The sequence below is a fragment of the Melozone crissalis genome, unplaced genomic scaffold (genome assembly GCF_028551555.1).
Source record: "Melozone crissalis strain CALT ecotype California unplaced genomic scaffold, PUWL_Pcris_2 ptg000132l_1, whole genome shotgun sequence".
Taxonomy (NCBI): Eukaryota; Metazoa; Chordata; class Aves; order Passeriformes; family Passerellidae; genus Melozone; species Melozone crissalis.
The window spans coordinates 2,288,678-2,306,216 of record NW_026535905.1 but is presented as its reverse complement, the minus strand read 5'-3'; the positions used below and the strand labels follow the sequence as shown (position 1 = coordinate 2,306,216).

General features: G+C 48.5%; 1 protein-coding gene across 2 annotated transcripts; it reads right to left on the bottom strand.

The window, feature by feature from the left end:
* Positions 1-673: 673 nt before the first annotated feature.
* Positions 674-14,945, bottom strand: LOC128948465 (probable G-protein coupled receptor No9). 2 transcript variants are annotated; one of them, XM_054293202.1, is made up of 5 exons: positions 14,827-14,945; positions 8,632-8,742; positions 8,244-8,525; positions 3,380-3,556; positions 674-1,792 (listed from the first exon to the last, which is right to left on the bottom strand). In XM_054293202.1, the coding sequence occupies exons 2-5, from the start codon at positions 8,706-8,708 to the stop codon at positions 1,120-1,122; spliced, it is 1,209 nt and encodes a 402-aa protein (XP_054149177.1). In that variant the 5' UTR covers positions 8,709-8,742; positions 14,827-14,945; the 3' UTR covers positions 674-1,119. The 2 variants fall into 2 exon arrangements, with proteins under 2 accessions (XP_054149177.1, XP_054149176.1); XM_054293201.1 differs by lacking the exon at positions 14,827-14,945 and adding an exon at positions 9,724-10,673.
* Positions 14,946-17,539: the final 2,594 nt, after the last annotated feature.

Below are 17,539 nucleotides of genomic sequence, written 5' to 3'. Positions count from 1 at the left end.
TGTGCCCACAGGATGCTTCCCCCAGAAGAAGGTGGAGGTAGTTACCATTTCCATGTTGTTGCTGGAGTCCAAGGGTCTGGAACACCTCACCCTCTCCATGGAGGGTCATTTCACAGGAGAACCACTGTTGAACCCCAGGTCAGGGCTGTTTTTTCCACCAGGCTCTTGAGACAGAATTCCTGACCCTTGTGCTGTTATCTTCAGTAGCTCAGCTGCTCCAGGCAGGTCCTACTGCATTTTGCTACCTCTGAGGACATTCCCCTGCTAGCTTTTCAGAGTAACCCTTCAGTGAGGCACTTGTGGCTTTCCTGCAGGGAGCCAGTGCTGTTGGAAGTTCAGACGAGCACTTGAGAATAGTAATAATAATCATTTCCATTTATCTTTTTTTTTATGTCTTTCTGGTAGATACCACAGTGTACACACAATAATTCCTGTTCACATCCCATCTTCAGCCACTGTAGCTTTGAAACTGCAGTGCTCCTGCTGTTACAGCAAGTCTCTGTCATCTCCTGGGGTCTGCCACAGGGAATGTCCCCTTCCAGAATTAACAAGGAAACCTACAGATAATTCACAGAAGGCCATGGAAAGTTCTGAATATCCAGGTGTTGCAGAAGCCAGTGAGCAGAACCCTGAGCAACAGCCCAGGCTGCAGAGTGGTGCCTCTTTAGGAAGTGAGCACATCCCTCCTCCAATTCCCATACACAGACTGGCACAGGTGGAGTTATTAAAACTGGTCAAGTCTGTAATGAAACTTCGAGGTGAGAAGCTACAGTGGCTTGATAAGAAACACTGTCCCACCTGACACAGATCACCAGGATGTGCACAAATGTAAGGTCACGTTACACCATACTGGTTTGGTGGTTTTTACCCAACATGAAGGTTGAATTTGTCGTAGAAAATTCTCATTAGAAAAATAATTATCCAGGAATGAATTAGTTCCATTAATATACAACATATTGCCTCTAAAATATCTGATTTCTTTATGTGGAAGGTGAAGAAATGCATCTTTGTTGTGTTGTAATATTCCAGCCCCTGCTTCCCCTCTTTTCCTACCCTTTGTTTTTCCACTGGGACGTGCTCCAGCGCTTTCTGTATCACCACCTCCAGCGCCTGCTCCTCCTATGACTTGGCTTTGCCCTTGGGGGCACCGTTGGGCGCCGCCGCGCTGTATTCCAGCTCTGGAGCGGTCTTGGAAAAGGTGGCTATGGAAACCATGTCTTCCCCAACGTCCACCTGAGACCTGCGCCTGCACAGGAGCAGCTTCTTGAGGGCGTGCTGGAAGTCCCTGTTGAGGAAGGCGTAGAGCAGGGGGTTGATGGTGGAGTTGCAGTAGCCCAGCCAGGTGATGATCTTGAAGGCGCCGAGCAGCACGGAGCTGGTGGAGTCGCTGCCCCTGGCCGCCAGCCACACGTTCAGCACGAAGTAGGGCAGCCAGCACAGCACGAACACGGAGATGATGATGCTGATGGTCCTCGTGGCCTTGTTCTCCAGCTGCAGGTGGTTCTGCCTCTTGCTGTTGGGGTGGTAGTGGATCTCCAGCGTCTGGGACATGATGCGGGTGGCCTTGAGGCGGGAGGCTCGGTAGATGAAGAAGTACATGCTGCACATGACCATGAAGGGGAGGAAGAAGGCCAGGGCAGAAGCCACGATGGCAAAAACCCAGTTGGTGACAAAGATGCATTCCCTGCCCGCGTCAAAGTCCACCCCGGGGATCTCATTCCAGCCTTGCATGACGGGAAGGAAGGAAATGAGGGAGGAATACACCCAGACCGTGCAGGTCATCACGATGCATCTGCAAAAGGAAAGAGATGCAGAAGGGAGGGAGGGTCTGAGTAATTTTGGGCTGAGAACATGCAGTACATTTCAATCCCCATGGTAACCTGGGTGGGATATCGCTGCTGAGCAGTCCAGCAGGGCGTGCAGAAGGGAAAAAGCTGGACTGTAACCAGTCCAGACTTGTGTATCTCTAACAACTGGGTAATTGGTCTGTAGTCGACAGAACTAGGGTCAGCTCAAGGAGTGCTCAGAGCTGGCTGAGAGAAGATGAGGAAAGGTTTTACAGAAGATGTTTGTTAGTATTTGAAACAACAGCATGTAGATATTTTTGCTTTCAGCTTTAGTATGTGGCTGTTATCTCACCCTCTGGGGCCTGATGGGGATGGAGCTGATGGACACCAGCTAGCAGAATCTGCAAGGGGGGACACGGAGCCCCTTCCTCTCTTTGCCTGTGATCCACAAATCACACACAGCAAGAGTGACAGTGGGGAAAACATGCCTGAACCCACCCTGTAAAGCACTCCACCCCTGCAGTGTCCTCTCTGCCCTCCCTCAGATGACTTTCCCCACCCTGCAGTCCTCATTTCAGCCTTTCATATGAAACCCTCATGGGAGCTCAGGAACTCTCCTTGTTTTCCCTGACTATCACTTCAGAAAAGATGGTGAGTTTGAGAGGGAGGACTACTGTTACGTGCATCCTTCTGGGTCTCCTTTCACCTAGTCCTTAGAAGTCCTTTCCCATCTCTGCAAATGTTTAAGGCCAAGGCTTGAGCAACCTGGTCTAGTGGAAGGTGTCCCTGCTCACAGCAGGGGGATGGAACAAGGTCATCATTAAGGTCCCTTCCAACCCAAGCCATTCTGTGATTCTATGAAATTCCTGACTGCGCAGGGAAAAACCTGTAGGTCCAACTCAGCCCATATCACTGGTTTCTACCCCATTTTGCAAGCCTTCCTTAGCTAAAAAAATATTCTCCCAGGAGCACCATCCAACCCCCTCAGCTGCATCCACCTTGTTCTCTCCTACACCACATTAAGCATTTTCTGCAGTTTTAAATGGTGAAAGTTCCTTTTCCCACATCACTCTGCTTCTGGGCAGCGCCTGAATGATCTGAGCTCATCCAGCCTCACATCAGTGTAGGCTACTGTGGTATTTTCAGGATCCTCCAGATGGAGGAGGAATTGAGAATCTGACTCCATTATATTATATTATATTATATTATATTATATTATATTATATTATATTATATTATTCCTAAAGACTAGAGAAAGGATTCAAACAAAAGGCTAAAAATTAATAATGAAAAACTCGTGACTCTCTCCAGAGTCCCAACACAGCTGGATGGTGATTGGTCATTAAGTCAAAACAATTCACATGAAACCAATCAAACAATGATCAGTTGATAAACAATGTCCAAACCACATCCCAAAGCAGCAAAACACAGGAGAAGCAAATGAGATAATATTGCTTTCATTTTTCTCTGAGGTTTCTCAGCTTGCCAAGACAAGTAATTCTGGCAAAGGGATTTTTCAGAAAATATGAGAGGGACAGGCCATGGCCAGTGACAGCCTGGAGGGAGCCAGAAGGAGGAGCAGCTGCACTCACCTGCCCCGGGACATCCTCCTGGAGTAGTGGTAGGGGGTGACCACGGAGCAGTACCTGTCCAGGCTGATGAAGCACAGCGTGACAATGGATGCGGTGCAGAACATGACGTCGAAGGAGATCCAGACTTTGCAGAACAGCTTCCCAAAGAGCCACATCCCTGTCACCTCGTAAATGATGCTGGGAGAGAAAACAGGTGGAAATCAGAGCTGGAGGTGCAGTCTCTGCAGGTGTATGAGGCCAGGCTGGGTGAGCAACCTGGTCTAGTGGAACGTGTTCCTGCCCAGGGCTGGAACAAGATGATCTTTAAGGTTCCTTCCAACCCAACCATTCTGTTTCTACTTCTTTGTGACTGAGGAAATGCTGTATTTTATTTTATACTAAAGGTGAGCAGCTCAGACAGCAGAGATTCCTCCTCCAAGCACAACCCAAAAAAGGAGCACCCTGTGGTATTTTCAGGGTCCCTAGGATGAAGGAGGAATTGAGAATCTGATTCCATGTACTTAGAAGGCATATATATTATATTATATTATATTATATTATATTATATTATATTATATTATATTATATTATATTATTATATTATATTATATTATATTATATTATATTATATTATATTATATTATGCTATGCTATGCTATACTAAAACTATACTAAAGAATAGAGAAAGGGTACAGACAGAAGGTTACAAAGAATGATAATGAAAACTCATGACTGCTTCCAGAGTCCCAACACAGCTGGCTGTGATTGGTCATTAAGTAAAAACAATTCACATGAAACCAATCAATCAATTACCTGTTGGATAAACAATCTCCAACCGCATTCCAAAGCAGCAAAACAGAGAGAAGCAATCAGACAATATTGTTTTCCTTTTTCTCTGAGGCTTCTCAACTTCCCAGGAGAAAAATCCTGGGCAAGGGGATTTTTCCAGAAAATAGGACAGTGACAGCACCCCACACCTAGAGCATGAGTGAGCAAGAGCAAAGCTGTGCTTCTTGCAGCCTAAGTGCCTTGAGAGAGGTGCCTTGCCCCACAGAGCTCCCCAAATTTACATCTGCACAGCTTTGTTTATCACGGCCTTTTCCCAATGCCTGGCACAGCACAGTCTTTTATGATTTCTCCCCAATTCCTGGAGCATGGGACATCTCCAGGAAACTCACTTCACACCCAATCAAATGCTTCAAAACCAGAGAGGATTTCCACTCTTGGTTAAAAAATACAAAACAACAGCCTAGGAGGAAGCCCATGCCGCCTGTACATTACGTGGCTCATAAACGCCTCAGCAAGGTAAACACAGCAGCAAAAACAGACACAGTACCAAAAATATTCCTAACAAAGTCAAGAGGGGCCTGTGAGAAGTGAGCAGTGAAGGAAGGAACATATGGCAGCTATAGGAAGGCTGATGCCTGTTCCTGTGGCAGTCACTGAGATGCCATTTGCTTCTTTCTTTTCCAGCTTTCTGCAGCTCCTGAGGTGCTGCTGAAATCACCATTGTCAGGGAATTTAATGGGTAACTCCCTGGTCCTGCAAAGCTTTAATTATCCTGTAACTCCCCAGCTTTATGGTGAAACGCAGCGAGCCCAGGGCTGCTGAGCTGCCGTGCTCAGGTGTCCAGCAAGGAGGAAAGCTTCACCCTGATGGCAGAAAGCAATGCCTGAGCCACGTCTCATCACACCAGCTCACTGAATCGGTTTGTGAAGGCTGTTCCAGAGCACAGCAACTGCTGTAGGTGGGGACAGTGCTGCTGAAGGGCCCCAGCCCTCAGCAGCTCTTTGTCATGTGGGATTCCATGCAAAAATCCAAACAAGGTACAGCAGAGCCTGTTCCTACACCACGGGCAGCACGGAGGATCCACAGCACGCTCACGGAAAGGTTTCATGGCTCTTTTACAGAGGGAAATGAGGCATTGAACTGGAGCACAGGTTCAGCTCTGGACTTGGGGGCTGCTCTGCCATTCCTCAGAGCCCTCCTGACCCCCAGAGATGCTGCAGAGCTGTGGTGTGCCCTGGGCTCCCAGAGGGAGATGTGCTGCTGTGGGACAGCCTTGCTCACAGATCCCAGGTGAGCAGGTGTCCGTCCGGCTGTCTGTCTCTGCCTGGACACGAGTAGGATGGCCCTGGGACAGCCCGCGCTTCAAAGGACGAGTCTGGACTCTTCAGATCTTCAGTCTTCAGATTGTTCATTATTTCTTGTCTATAGAATTTTATTTCTGCCCGACAGAGGTCTGACCAGCAAAGCAGCCAAGGGCACTCTGACCTCCCACTGGGCTGTCGTCTCTTTTTATACTAAAAACTACGTACATCATATTTACCTTTATTTCCCAATACCTTTCACCCGTATTAGCAAGTGCACCTCCACCATGAACCAGTCCCAAAGTGCCAACATCACCACAGAAAATGGATGACAAGAAGAAGAAAGAAGGACAAGACACACCCTGATCCCTCCATCTTGTCTCCATAACCCCCCTGTTCCAAAACCCTAAAATCGGTATTTCATTCTGTAAATACATTATTCTTACACCATTCATTCCCAAGTGACTCTCATGTCCTCAAACAGGTGGCACATCCCTCAAAGGGCCAAAGTCAAGCCACCAGGTGCTTTTGGCAACATTCCAAGATCTCCATGCCCCACAAGGGTTGTCTCGGTAACTCTGGACATCCATAGTGATGTGCTGAGTTCCCACAAGCAGGTGCCCAGTTCTCACCTGCACACACCTGACCTGCAGACATCCTCACAGCGTGGGGAGATGGACACCTGAGGCCTCTCCTCCGAGGTAAAAAGTCTCTGCAGCTTGGAAATGCTGCTGGAGAAGAAGGAGTTGTAAAAGCCAAAAAAGCCCCCACACAATGAAGTCACCCCTGCCTTGCCCTTTTGCTTGCAGAATAGCTGGAAATATTCAGCCTGGAAATGACAGACTGGCTGGAGTACTCAGGCAACGAGCTAAGCTCACTCCTGCAAACCAGCCAAGACAGGAACAAAAGAAAAATCTTACTCTTATGAAATTAAGACACCAAGGACAAATTTGTTTTTCCCTTCTGCCACATTTTCCTGAGCCAAACTGCCTCCTAAGATCATTTCTTTCCATTCCCTTTGGCACACAATAACCTGCCAACCGAGGAGCAAACTGAGATCCAAAGGAGCAGCACAGATGTGAAGCCAAAGCAGTGGGAAAGAGTGGAACAGCAGGAGCAGGGCTGGCCAAGGGTCCATTCCTCAGCAGGGCCCCACCAGGAGCTGCCAGGGATCCCCACCAGGCAGCACCAGGAGGGGCACAAAGCACCAGCCACGCTCTCATCTTTGCTCCCCCTTGTAGTTTTGTTCTTCAAGTAAAACATCACTAAAAGTAGATTCAAAATAGATAGGAGGAAGAAGTTTCTTACAGTGAGGATGCGCAGAGAAGCTGTGGCTGCCCCATCCCTGGGAGTGTTCAAAGCCAGGGTGGATGGAGCTCTGAACAACCTGCTCCAGTTGCCTGTGTCCCTGCTCAGTGCAGGGTTGGGTTAAATGACCCCTAAAGGCCCCTGCCAACCCAAACCACACTATGGTTCTGTAATTTCAGAACCTGAACTTTCAATTCATCAAGCACAGAATCTAAGTTAGTAGCAAAGGTCTTTCTAAAAGAACATCATTAGCTGCTTTTTTTTCACCTGATACCATGAACTTTTAACTCAGTTTGTAATTGCTTGTTAGGACAATGTTTTCCAGTGCCAAATTCAAAGGAATAGGCAGCCCAATGAGAACTCAAGCATAGAAAATGGAAATAATTCAGCTTCCTCATATTGCCCCATGAACTCAGGGTGCAGCTCCCTGATTTGCACAAACCTCTGGCTGCTTTGCAGGACAAGACAGCCAGGACCACAAGCCAGCTGCTTTCTGCTTTTGTTTCACTGTTTTAGCCAGGTAGTGCAGCTCCCATAAATATAAACCTCATGCAGGGACACCTGCCCTCTCCAGAGCCTCTTCCTCCATGAAATGTAGGGGAAGCCTAAATTACCCAGCTTATCCTGAATAAATTCCTTACATCCCATATGCAGGGCTGGTCCTGGAAGGGGGAGCAACGACTGGAGCTCCACATACAAAGCTGGAAATCAAGCTCAGATCAGCAGCCTTGTGTGGCCAGCAGGAAAAATCCCCTTGGGAATTGTGTCTGTGTGCATGATAAGGGATTATAACACAGAGCAGAGACAGGGAAGCACACACAGCCACCAGCCCACGGCTCAGCCCTTTGGAGAGCCCAGCAGGTGAATCCCAGCCCTGCTCTGTGCTGCTTGTGAGGGGCTCCAGGACGAGGGAAGAGATGAATCTGAAGGCTGATATATCAATATATATCATTATATTATGTTATGTTATATTATATTATGTTATGTTATATTATATGTTATGTTATATTATATATTATGTTATATTATATATTGTTATACTATATTATGCTATGTTATGGTACACTATATATTATATTATATTATATTATATTATATTATATTATATTATATTATTCATACTATACTAAAACAATACTAAAGAATAGAGAAAGGATACAGACAGAAGGCTAAAAAATAATAATGAAAAACTCATGACTCTCTTCAGAGTCCCAACACAGATGGATGGTGGTTGGTCATTAAGTCAAAACAATTCACATGAAACCAATAAAACAATGACCAGCTGATAAACAATGTCCAAACCACATCCCAAAGCAGCAAAACACAGGAGAAGCAAATCAGATAATATTGCTTTCATTTTTCTCTGAGGCTTCTCAGCTTGCCAAGACAAGTAATCCTGGGCAAAGAGGATTTTTCAGAAAATACCACGGTGACTTTGCTCAGGGACAAAGGATGTTTGTCCTCCTGTGCTCCCAGCCATTCCTCACCTGAAGGGCATCACCAGGCAGGCCACCAGGAAATCAGCCATGGCCAGGGACATGATGAACATGTAGGTGACCGTGCGCAGCCTCTTCTCCACCACGGGGCACAGGAACACCACGGTGTTCCCCAGCAGTGTCACCACGTCGATGAGGGTGAGGACGAGCCCCACCAGCACCTCCTGGAGCCCAACCCCTCCCCGTGCCAAGGAGGAGGCAGCAGAGGAGAAATTGGAGAGCCAGGATCCGTTCCTGTCCGTCAGCATCTTCCCGCTGCTAAAATCTGAAAATCTAAAAGGGCAGAAGCACAGTTACCTCAATGATGGTTTGTAGGTGTGGGAAAGGGAGGATGGAAATAATATTTATGCTTCATTTTCTCCAGGAAAAATCCACACACCCTGCCGTGGCTGTGTCCTGAGTTAGCAGCCCATTAGAAGTGTCTGAAATCCTGAGGGTGAGATAAATGTGAAGCATTGACTGAAGTCCTTCACAGCAATTAAAAGCCCTCCTGTGAATGAAAATGCATCATCAGATGAAGCATGAGAACAGGAAAAAAAAATAGAAATGTACTGAGAGCAGAGAGAGGGAAAGGAAACAACTGAAATCAAAAATTGAAGCAGCTGGGCTAAATCCCACTGAACAGCATGCCAAGTCCACATAATGTGGGGGCTGGAACTAAATGATCTTTAAGGTCCTTTCCAATCTAAACCATTCTGTGGCTCTGTATTCTCATCACCATCTTTGCCACCCCCAGAGCAGCTGGGGCTGCTTGCCCAGCCCCACTGTTCAGTCTGTGCTGTGCCCCGGGTTGTCCTGGTGCTTTTTCACACTCTGAATTTTGGGAGTTTTTTAGTGCCACAGTGGGCAGCTCCATCCTCCAGCCTGAATGGCCAAGCAGGGCTGCCAGCAGCTCCACAGGGAGCAGAATTGTGGAATCACAGAAGGATTTGGGCTGGAGGATCATCACATTGGGGTGTCTCAGGTGCAGCCCTGACCCCACAGTCAGGTTCCCTCTGTGCCCAGATGGGAGGTGATGCTCCCAACTCCTTAATTGAGGATTTTTCTGTTGAGGAAATCCACATGTCTGTGTCCACAGCTCAGTTCTCAGACTTTACAAAGTGGTGTCACTTTGTAGGTGGGAATGATGCCCTGCAGAAACTCCAGCAGTTCAAAGCTCACTGGTGTAGCTGAGGGAACACAAAGACAAAACTTGTGGGGAAAAGAGAGTTACAGAAATATTTCCTGATGAAAAATTGCTATATTTGAATATCATCACTTCTCCTGTGACCAGGATCTGCTTCCACAGGACCCTCAGGTGAATCCCACATCTCTGAGTGCAGTGTGAGGGTGGGCCTGGATAACATCCCTGTAGCCCAACTTGCCTCATCTCACAGAGGCCAAACTTTGTCTTAGGAGGGGTGTAAGAACAAGGCAGCAAAATGTTCCCAACATTTCTTTGTCCTTCCTGCAGCCTTTGGTCCAGAATTACCTCTTTAGATGTTTTCAATGATTTCTGAATCATGAAATTGTCCTGCTTCCTCTCTGGCCCAGCAACCTTTTAGCATCCATCATCTCCTACAGCAACAACTTCCACAGCTCAGCTCTGCACCCTGCAAATAAACACCTCCTTGTGTGGGAATCCATGAAATCAGAGGGTTTTGGGAAAGCTGCAGAAGGCAGCCTCAGAGAGAGCAAAGCTGTGATTAGAGATAAGCAGCAGCCATGAGATTGGTCAGCAGAAAAATTATGTAAGAAGCAGAAAAGTAAGGACAATTAGAACAATGTTCTGTGTATTAGTGCTTATCTAGAATAACTCCCTAAGCTGCAGAAGCGTTTATCTAGTGAGATATTAGGAAGTTCTAAGCTTGGTAATGGAGCTCTGTGCATTGTGTTTGAAGGCTCACAAGCAGGTATTGCATTCAAAATAAGCAAACATTGTTTTAACAAAGGTACGTGTACTTACAGAGGCTGGATAAATCTACTGTCAATGTGCTTCTGCTTTGTGTGATTGGTCATAAAGCTTTTAAAGTGAGCGTGTAAATATCACTATTTCATGATTCACAATCTCTAGAACCCAACATATCCCAACCCCTATCCCTGTGAAGAGCATCCCTGACCTCACTGTGAAAAATGCTTTTTTTTATGATTGGCTTTTCACAAATATGAAAATGAATATGATATGTGTTATGTTAGAAAGTTATGCTGTATTAATTTTCTTAAGTAGTGCATTGAATATAGTTTTAGGTTATAATATAAGGTTAAAATAGAAACTATGGTATGTAAGATACTGCTTTTAAAGAGAGGACTTGCACTGAGATAGCAGGCACAGGACACCTGAATCTTCCAGAGAATAAGAATTTATTGCTCCATTATCAGAAGAAATGAACTTCGTCCCACCTTGCTCAGCCCTGAAGGCGCTGTCAGGGTTCAGAGGAAGAAGCTGACACTGCCCAGACAGAATCCCATGTTTGAATGGGATTTATGCATCATGTATGAGGTGTATGAATGTGCAACAGGCTGTTGCTTTTAAGGGTTAATCCTCTGTTAATGTGGGTCCTTTTTTCGGGCTTATTTTGCCCAGAAAGAGGTACCAGGACTGTGTGTAACTCTTTGTTCTTATTGTCTCATATTGCCCCAAATTCTAATTGTCCAAATTATAATTACTCTAATTATATTACTATTTTTATAACCATTTTACTACTATTAAACTTTTAAGATTTTAAAAACGAGTGATTGGCGTTTTTCACACTCACCATGCACTTACCCCTCCTGCATGTCGCCTTTCAGACAAGTATTTTAATGTGGGAAATGGATTTGTAGATCTCTAAAAATCCATTTCCCACATCTTTTCACACAGGGAACTTTCTTCTTAATTCAGGGCTATTACATTTCCTTAAAAGCCCCCACCGTGAGGGATTATATTGAAAACCTTCCAGAATTCCTACACCACCCAGGTGTTTCTTTTCCACCTGCTGAGCTCTTCCAAGCATTCCTACACAACTGTGAGGTTGGGCTGCATTTTCTGAAAGCAATAGTGCCCTTGTTCTTGGATGTAATTATGTGCTCATGCACCAACTCATCCTTCAAAATCCTCAGCTCCATCCCCTGACTTCTGTTTATATGTTGGATTTAGTGGTTTCCTTTCTTTCAAGTAAAAAATAAAAAAAATTTTAAAAACAAAATTAAGAAAAGAGTCAAGCTGTCTAGAAAAGAAAAAATAAAGAAGGAAAGCTCTTCCTTATTGGAGCTGGGAGCCACTGGCTGAGACCTGAAGCTCTGCTGCTCCTCCAGCACTGAGAATAATCAGATTTTTTGGACATCATCTCAGGCAGCCCCCTGGGCCAGCACTGCTCAAAGTCTGCAGGGTGTCTTAAGTACCTCAGTCCTAATGAAAATATTCCTTGGACCACATTCCACATCCTGGTGACACCCCATAAAAATAAAATAAAATAAAAAATCCAGTCTCCAGCTCTCCCATAATTGCCAGGAGAGAGGATAATGTGTGCCATTCTGCCTAACTGCTCCACTGAGGGTGGCATCAGGCTGGAGGAGCTCCTGTGGAACAGTTGGGTTTCAATGCAGCCACATTTCCTGGCAGAAGGAATTGTTCAGGCTGTTCTCCTTCCCGTGTGTTCCACACAGGCAGCTCGGGGAGAGAGGGGTGGGAAATGCACAGGGACACAACTGGGAAATGCACATGGACATGAGTGGGAAATCTGCAGGGATGCAGCTGGGAAATCCACATGGACACAGATGGGAAATCCACAGGGATAGGGGTGGGAAATCCACATGGACACAAGCAGGAAATCCACATGGACATGAGTGGGAAATCCATAGGGACACAAGTGGGAAATCCACATGGACAGGGATGGGAAATCAACAGGGACAGGACTGGGAAATCCACATGGACACAGGTGGGAAATCCACATGGACAAGGATGGGAAATCCACAGGGATATGGGTGGGAAATCCACGTGGACACAGGGATGGGAAATCCACAGGGGACAGGGGTGGGAAATCCACGTGGACACAGGGATGGGAAATCCACAGGGGACAGGGGTGGGAAATCTACAGGGACACAGGTGGGAATCCACATGGACAAGGGTGGGAAATCCACATGGATATGGCTGGGAATCCACAGGGACACAGCTGGGAAATCCACGTGGACAGGGGTGGGAAATCCACATGGACAGGGGTGGGAAATCCACAGGGAAATGGGTGGGAAATCCACATGGACACAGCACATGGCCATACGGAAGCCAGGCTCCAGAACCCACCTTGCAAGGGTCATTCCCTGCTCCACAGCCATCTTCCATCTCATCTCCCACACCTGCTGGTGTCCTCACACCTCTGGCACCTCGACAAGGTCTGGAAAATGCCCTCTGACCCCACCTGGACTTGACCCCTAACCAGTTCAAACACTTGAGCACCACCCCATGAACCAAAAGGTCTCCAAGGACAGCATGCAGCATTAGGATAGGCTCCTGAACATGAACAGCAAAACATCAGGTTTGATGGAAAATCAGTGTTTAAAAAAAACCAAAAAAACTATGTCAAAAATTAAAGTTTAAAACATTCAGTCTCAGGTTTTTAAAAATCACTGTCAAGTTTTTGTTCATGGGCAGATGAGAATGATGGATGAGAATTCTGGATTAATTATTTGGGGTTTTATAGATGTAACACCGAGACAAGAAGGTTTTGAAGTCACACCTTCCTGCAAAGAATGACTGCTCCCACACGGTCATTAAGTTTGTATCAGCCTTAGAACGACTCTAATTAAAGCAGATCATTACTCACAGTGCTCTGTGAACACACACCACTCTCAAACTTGGAGCAGAATTAGGACACGGTTATTAGAACTCCTCTTTGCCAGCTCTTTGTGCTCCTCAAGCACCATCTCAGCCTGGGTTAAAGGTCTGCTCCAGTGAAAACTCACAGCAGCATTGTCCTAAATGCAGGACACATCCAGGAGTGTGGCAGTGCACAAAACCAGCAGATGTGCCCACACTCACAAAACCCCAGAGAAACACTCTTTTGTCATATTTTTTTTTCTTTTTATCAACACAAAGGGACTGAGGGACTGGAAATAAGGCTGCCTTTATTTGACATCCATGTCTCCAACTATAAAACCAAGAGATGATGGATTCTTGAAACTTCATGTTTGCACCTTGAACTCTAATTCAGGGTGCAGACAACAGGATCCTGCTGCTCCCGATCCCTCTTAAAAATCCCCTGTCAGAGCCCCTGGAATCTCATCCCCAGTCCCTGTCAGAGCCAAGCAGCCCAGGGTGGGTGTCTGGATCCTTTTGCCTCTGACTGAGAATCCAACCTTTAACCAAAGTGTGCTAAATTAAATAAGGTAACTAAAAAATGCTGCTCTCAAACTGCCTGGAGAATTGTCATCACAGGGAACCCATCTTAACCTCTTTGTAGAAATTATTGGGACAAATCAGGAAATGCCATCTTTCCCCCACTTCCTCATCTTAAAATATTGGAGCTCTTAAATACTCCTGAGAGCTGCAGCAGCCCCTGTGGTTACACTGCTGAGATAGCCCAGACTCTTTCTACAACATCATTCAGTCTTTCCTGTAGGAGAAACCTTAAACCAAAGGGATAAATGCCCAGTTGTACCATGATGTGGGATCTTCCCAGGTTTCCTGGACATCTCAGATGCTTTTGAGTTTTCACTGGTCTTTTTGTTGTTTTGGATTTTTTTGTTTTGGTTTTTTTGGTGTTTTTGTGGTTTTGTGGGGTTTTGGGTTTTTTTTGTTTGTTTGTTTGTTTGGGGTTTTTTTGTTTGTTTGTTTGTTTTTTGGGTGGTTTTTTTTTTATATTATGGTTTTACTTCCTTTCAAAAAACTGATGGGTTGCATTCTGCTCTGAGGCTGCCTGAGCAAAGCAACTCCACCATTTCTGCTCCCCTTCAACATCCAGAAAGTTTGAGCTAATGTATTCAGCAGACAAATCCCAAGCTAAAGGTTAATTTCATCAGTGAAAGGCATATTTTGATGGAAAGGGAGGGGGAAAAAAAAAAAAAACGAACCCAAAAAAGCTCTGCAATCTCAAGGCTGACTGCACTTTAAAATCTTAGAGCAGTGATGAAAACTGGAAATATATTGCTGGGAATTATTCGCTGCCAGGCTGTGCTGCTCTGCTGGATCAGGCACAAACCAGCAGGGAGCAATGCCTGCCCCAGGACCTCACACACCTTTCCTTCCTCCTCCTCCTCCTCCCCATGGGAGAACCGCAGCGCTCGGTGATTGCAGAGCGGTGCCAGCTGTTTGTCCAGCTGTGGGAGGCGGTGATAAAGGAGGGGGAAATGCCTGGGGATGCTTCCACCAGTGCAGCACGCACTCGGAGCAGCACTGAGCCTCTGCACTGACCCTCCTTCCCTCTGTCCAACTTTCCCCTTGGAAGGACAGCGTTTACCTGTGCACGACTTCTTTCCACCACCAAACCCGCGCTCCTGCAGCCTCTCGGAGAGCCGCGGGGTTGGGAACACAGCAAAACACAACAAACCACCATAAACCACAATAAACCACCATAAACCACAATAAACCACAATAAAGCACCATAAACCACAATGTCCTTACCTCGGGAAGTGTCGGCCGAAGCAGCCCCGCGGTGTCCCCAGCCCGGGGCGCGCTGTCCCTGTGGCCAGCCCGGATCCCTCCCCAGGGAGCTGCTCCCAGCCTGGCTGCGTGGGGATGGATGCTGGTTCCTGCCCCGAAGCGGGATAAAATCCTCATCCACAGCCGGCACCGCGTTTGGGATCACCCCCGGCAGCCGGGAACGCTCCTGCACAGCCACGGCAGGGCTGCCTGCCCCGGGGAGACATCGCAGCAATAACACCCGAGCAGAGGTCAAACCCGCGCTGCAAACACGGGGGTGCTCATCGTGCTTATCGGGAACTGAGCCGGGGTGCCAAAATCCCAAACCCTGGGGTGCCAAAACCCCAACCCTGGGGTGCCAAAACCCCAGCCATGGGGAGGAAAAACCCTCACCCTCTGGGGAGCAAAACCCCCAACTCCTGGAGTGTAAAAACCCCAATCTCTTAGGTGCAAAAGCCCCAAACCCTGGGGTGAAACAGCCCCAAACCCTTGAGTGCAAAACCCCCAAACCCTGGGGTGCAAAAGCCCCAAACCCTTGAGTACAAAAACCCCAAACCCTGGGGTGAAACAGCCCCAAACCCTTGAGTGCAAAAACCCCAAACCCTGGGGTGCAAACAGCCCCAAACCCTGGGGTGCAAAAGCCCCAAACCCTGGAGTGCAAAAACCCCAAATCCTGGGGTGCAAAAGCACCAAACCCTTGAGTGCAAAAACCCCAAACCCTGGAGTGCAAACAGCCCCAAACCCTGGAGTGCAAAAACCCCAAACCCTTGAGTACAAAAATCCCAACCCCCGGGGTGCAAAGCCCCAAACCCTTGAGTACAAAGACGCTACCCCCGGGGTGCAAATCCCCAGCCCCGGGTGCCAAACCCACCCTTCCTGGGGTCAAACCTCTTGGGGTAAAACCCCCAAGCCCCAGGGCAGCAAAACTCCGGCCCCAGGTAGGGCAAAACGCCGAGGATGCTGCGGAGCATCAGCCCGGGGCAGCGGGGCTGGGGATGGGCAGAGGGGATCTGTGGTGCAGGTGGGGAAGAAGAGTGGGGAACCCTTCCCGAGGGGAGACCGTGTTCGAAGGGGGTGTCCTTTGGGCAGAGGGCTCAGGACGTGCCTGGGGTGGCCACAATAGAGGGGGTCCCACCCGGAGCGGGGAGCGGCAGCGGCAGCCCTGGCCGGGGAAGGGAGTCAGGATCTGCCCGGGGATGGGGATGAGGATGGGGATGGGGATGGGGATGGGGATGGGGATTCCGCCGGCAGCACTTACCGAGGCAGGCGGAGGAGCCGCCCCCTCTCTCCTCCGCCCCGCAGCGCCCGCTCCTCCCGCTCCAGCCGGGAATCCTTCCTTCCCTCCTCCGGGAGATGGGGATCCAGCCGGGAATCCTTTCCTCCCTCCGGGAGGTGGAGTTCCAGCCGGGAATCCTTCCTTCCTTACCTCCGGGAAATGGGGCTCCAGCCGGGAATCCTTCCCTTCCTTCGGGAGGTGAGGATCCAGCCGGGAATCCTTCCTTCCTTCCTTCCCCCGGGAAATGGGGCTCCAGCCGGGAATCCTTCCCTTCCTTCGGGAGGTGAGGATCCAGCCGGGAATCCTTCCTTCCTTCCTTCCCCCGGGAGATGGGGCTCCAGCCGGGAATCCTTCCTTCCTTCCTTCCCTCTGGGAAACGGGGCTCCAGCCGGGAATCCTTCCTTCCTTACCTCCGGGAAACGGGGCTCCAGCCTGGAATCCTTCCCTTCCTCCGGGAGATGGGGATCCAGCCGGGAATCCTTCCCTTCCTTCGGGAATCGGGGTTCCAGCCGGGAATCCTTCCTTCCCTCCCTCAGGGAAACGCTGCTTTCTGCTCTCCCGCTTCCAAACCAGCCCTCCCCACTCCCCCTCGGCAGCCGCGGGTGACCCGATGCATGAAAACAACAATACCAATAATAAAATATAAGAGGCGTTCCGTGGGTTTGGCTCCCCTGTTGCCAAACAGGGTGGTTTGTTCACAAACTAAACGGGAAAAATCCGAAAAATCCCGGGCTGGGAAAAGAACCTGTGGCAGGAGGTTGGTGAGATGCCACCTGGCCAGCCCTGCTGTGCCTTGTCCCCGAGGATGGGAGGGCTGGGGTGGATTTTGGGAGGGCTGGGATGGATTTGGGGAGGGCTGGGATGGATTTGGGGACGGTTGGGAGGGCTGGGATGGATTTTGGGAGGGTTGGGAGGGTTGGGATGGATTTGGGGAGGGCTGAGATGGATTTTGGGAGGGTTGGGATGGATTTTGGGGAGGGCTGGGGTGGGCTTGGGGAGGGTTGGGATGGATTTTGAGAGTGTTGGGATGTATTTTGGGAGGGTTGGGATGGATTTTGGGAGGGTTGGGATGCATTTTGGGAGGATTGGGAGGGTTGGGATGCATTTTAGGAGGGCTGGGGTGCATTTTGGGAGGGTTGGGAGGGTTGGGATGGATTTTGGGAGGGCTGGGATGGATTTTGGGGAGGGTTGGGATGGATTTTGGGGAGGGTTGGGATGGATTTTGTGAGGGCTGGGATGGATTTGGGGAGGGTTGGGATGGATTTTGGGAGGGCTGGGATGGATTTTGGGAGGGTTGGGAGGGCTGGGATGGATTTTGGGAGCTGGCAGAGGGTTCTTTAGGCTGAGCTCGCCTGGGCAGGACCAGTCCCGGTCCCGGTGCCATTCCCAGTCCGGGCTCCTCGGGGAGCTCAGGGGCAG

Coding starts and splice junctions, on each gene's coding strand:
- LOC128948465 (XM_054293202.1), bottom strand. CDS start 8,708: ATGCTTCACATTTATCTCACCCTCAGGATTTCAGACACTTCTAATGGG. Junction 8,526..8,631: donor CAGGACACAGCCACGGCAGG/GTGTGTGGATTT, acceptor CTGCCCTTTTAG/ATTTTCAGATTTTAGCAGCG. Junction 1,793..3,379: donor AGGAGGATGTCCCGGGGCAG/GTGAGTGCAGCT, acceptor TTCCTTTTGCAG/ATGCATCGTGATGACCTGCA.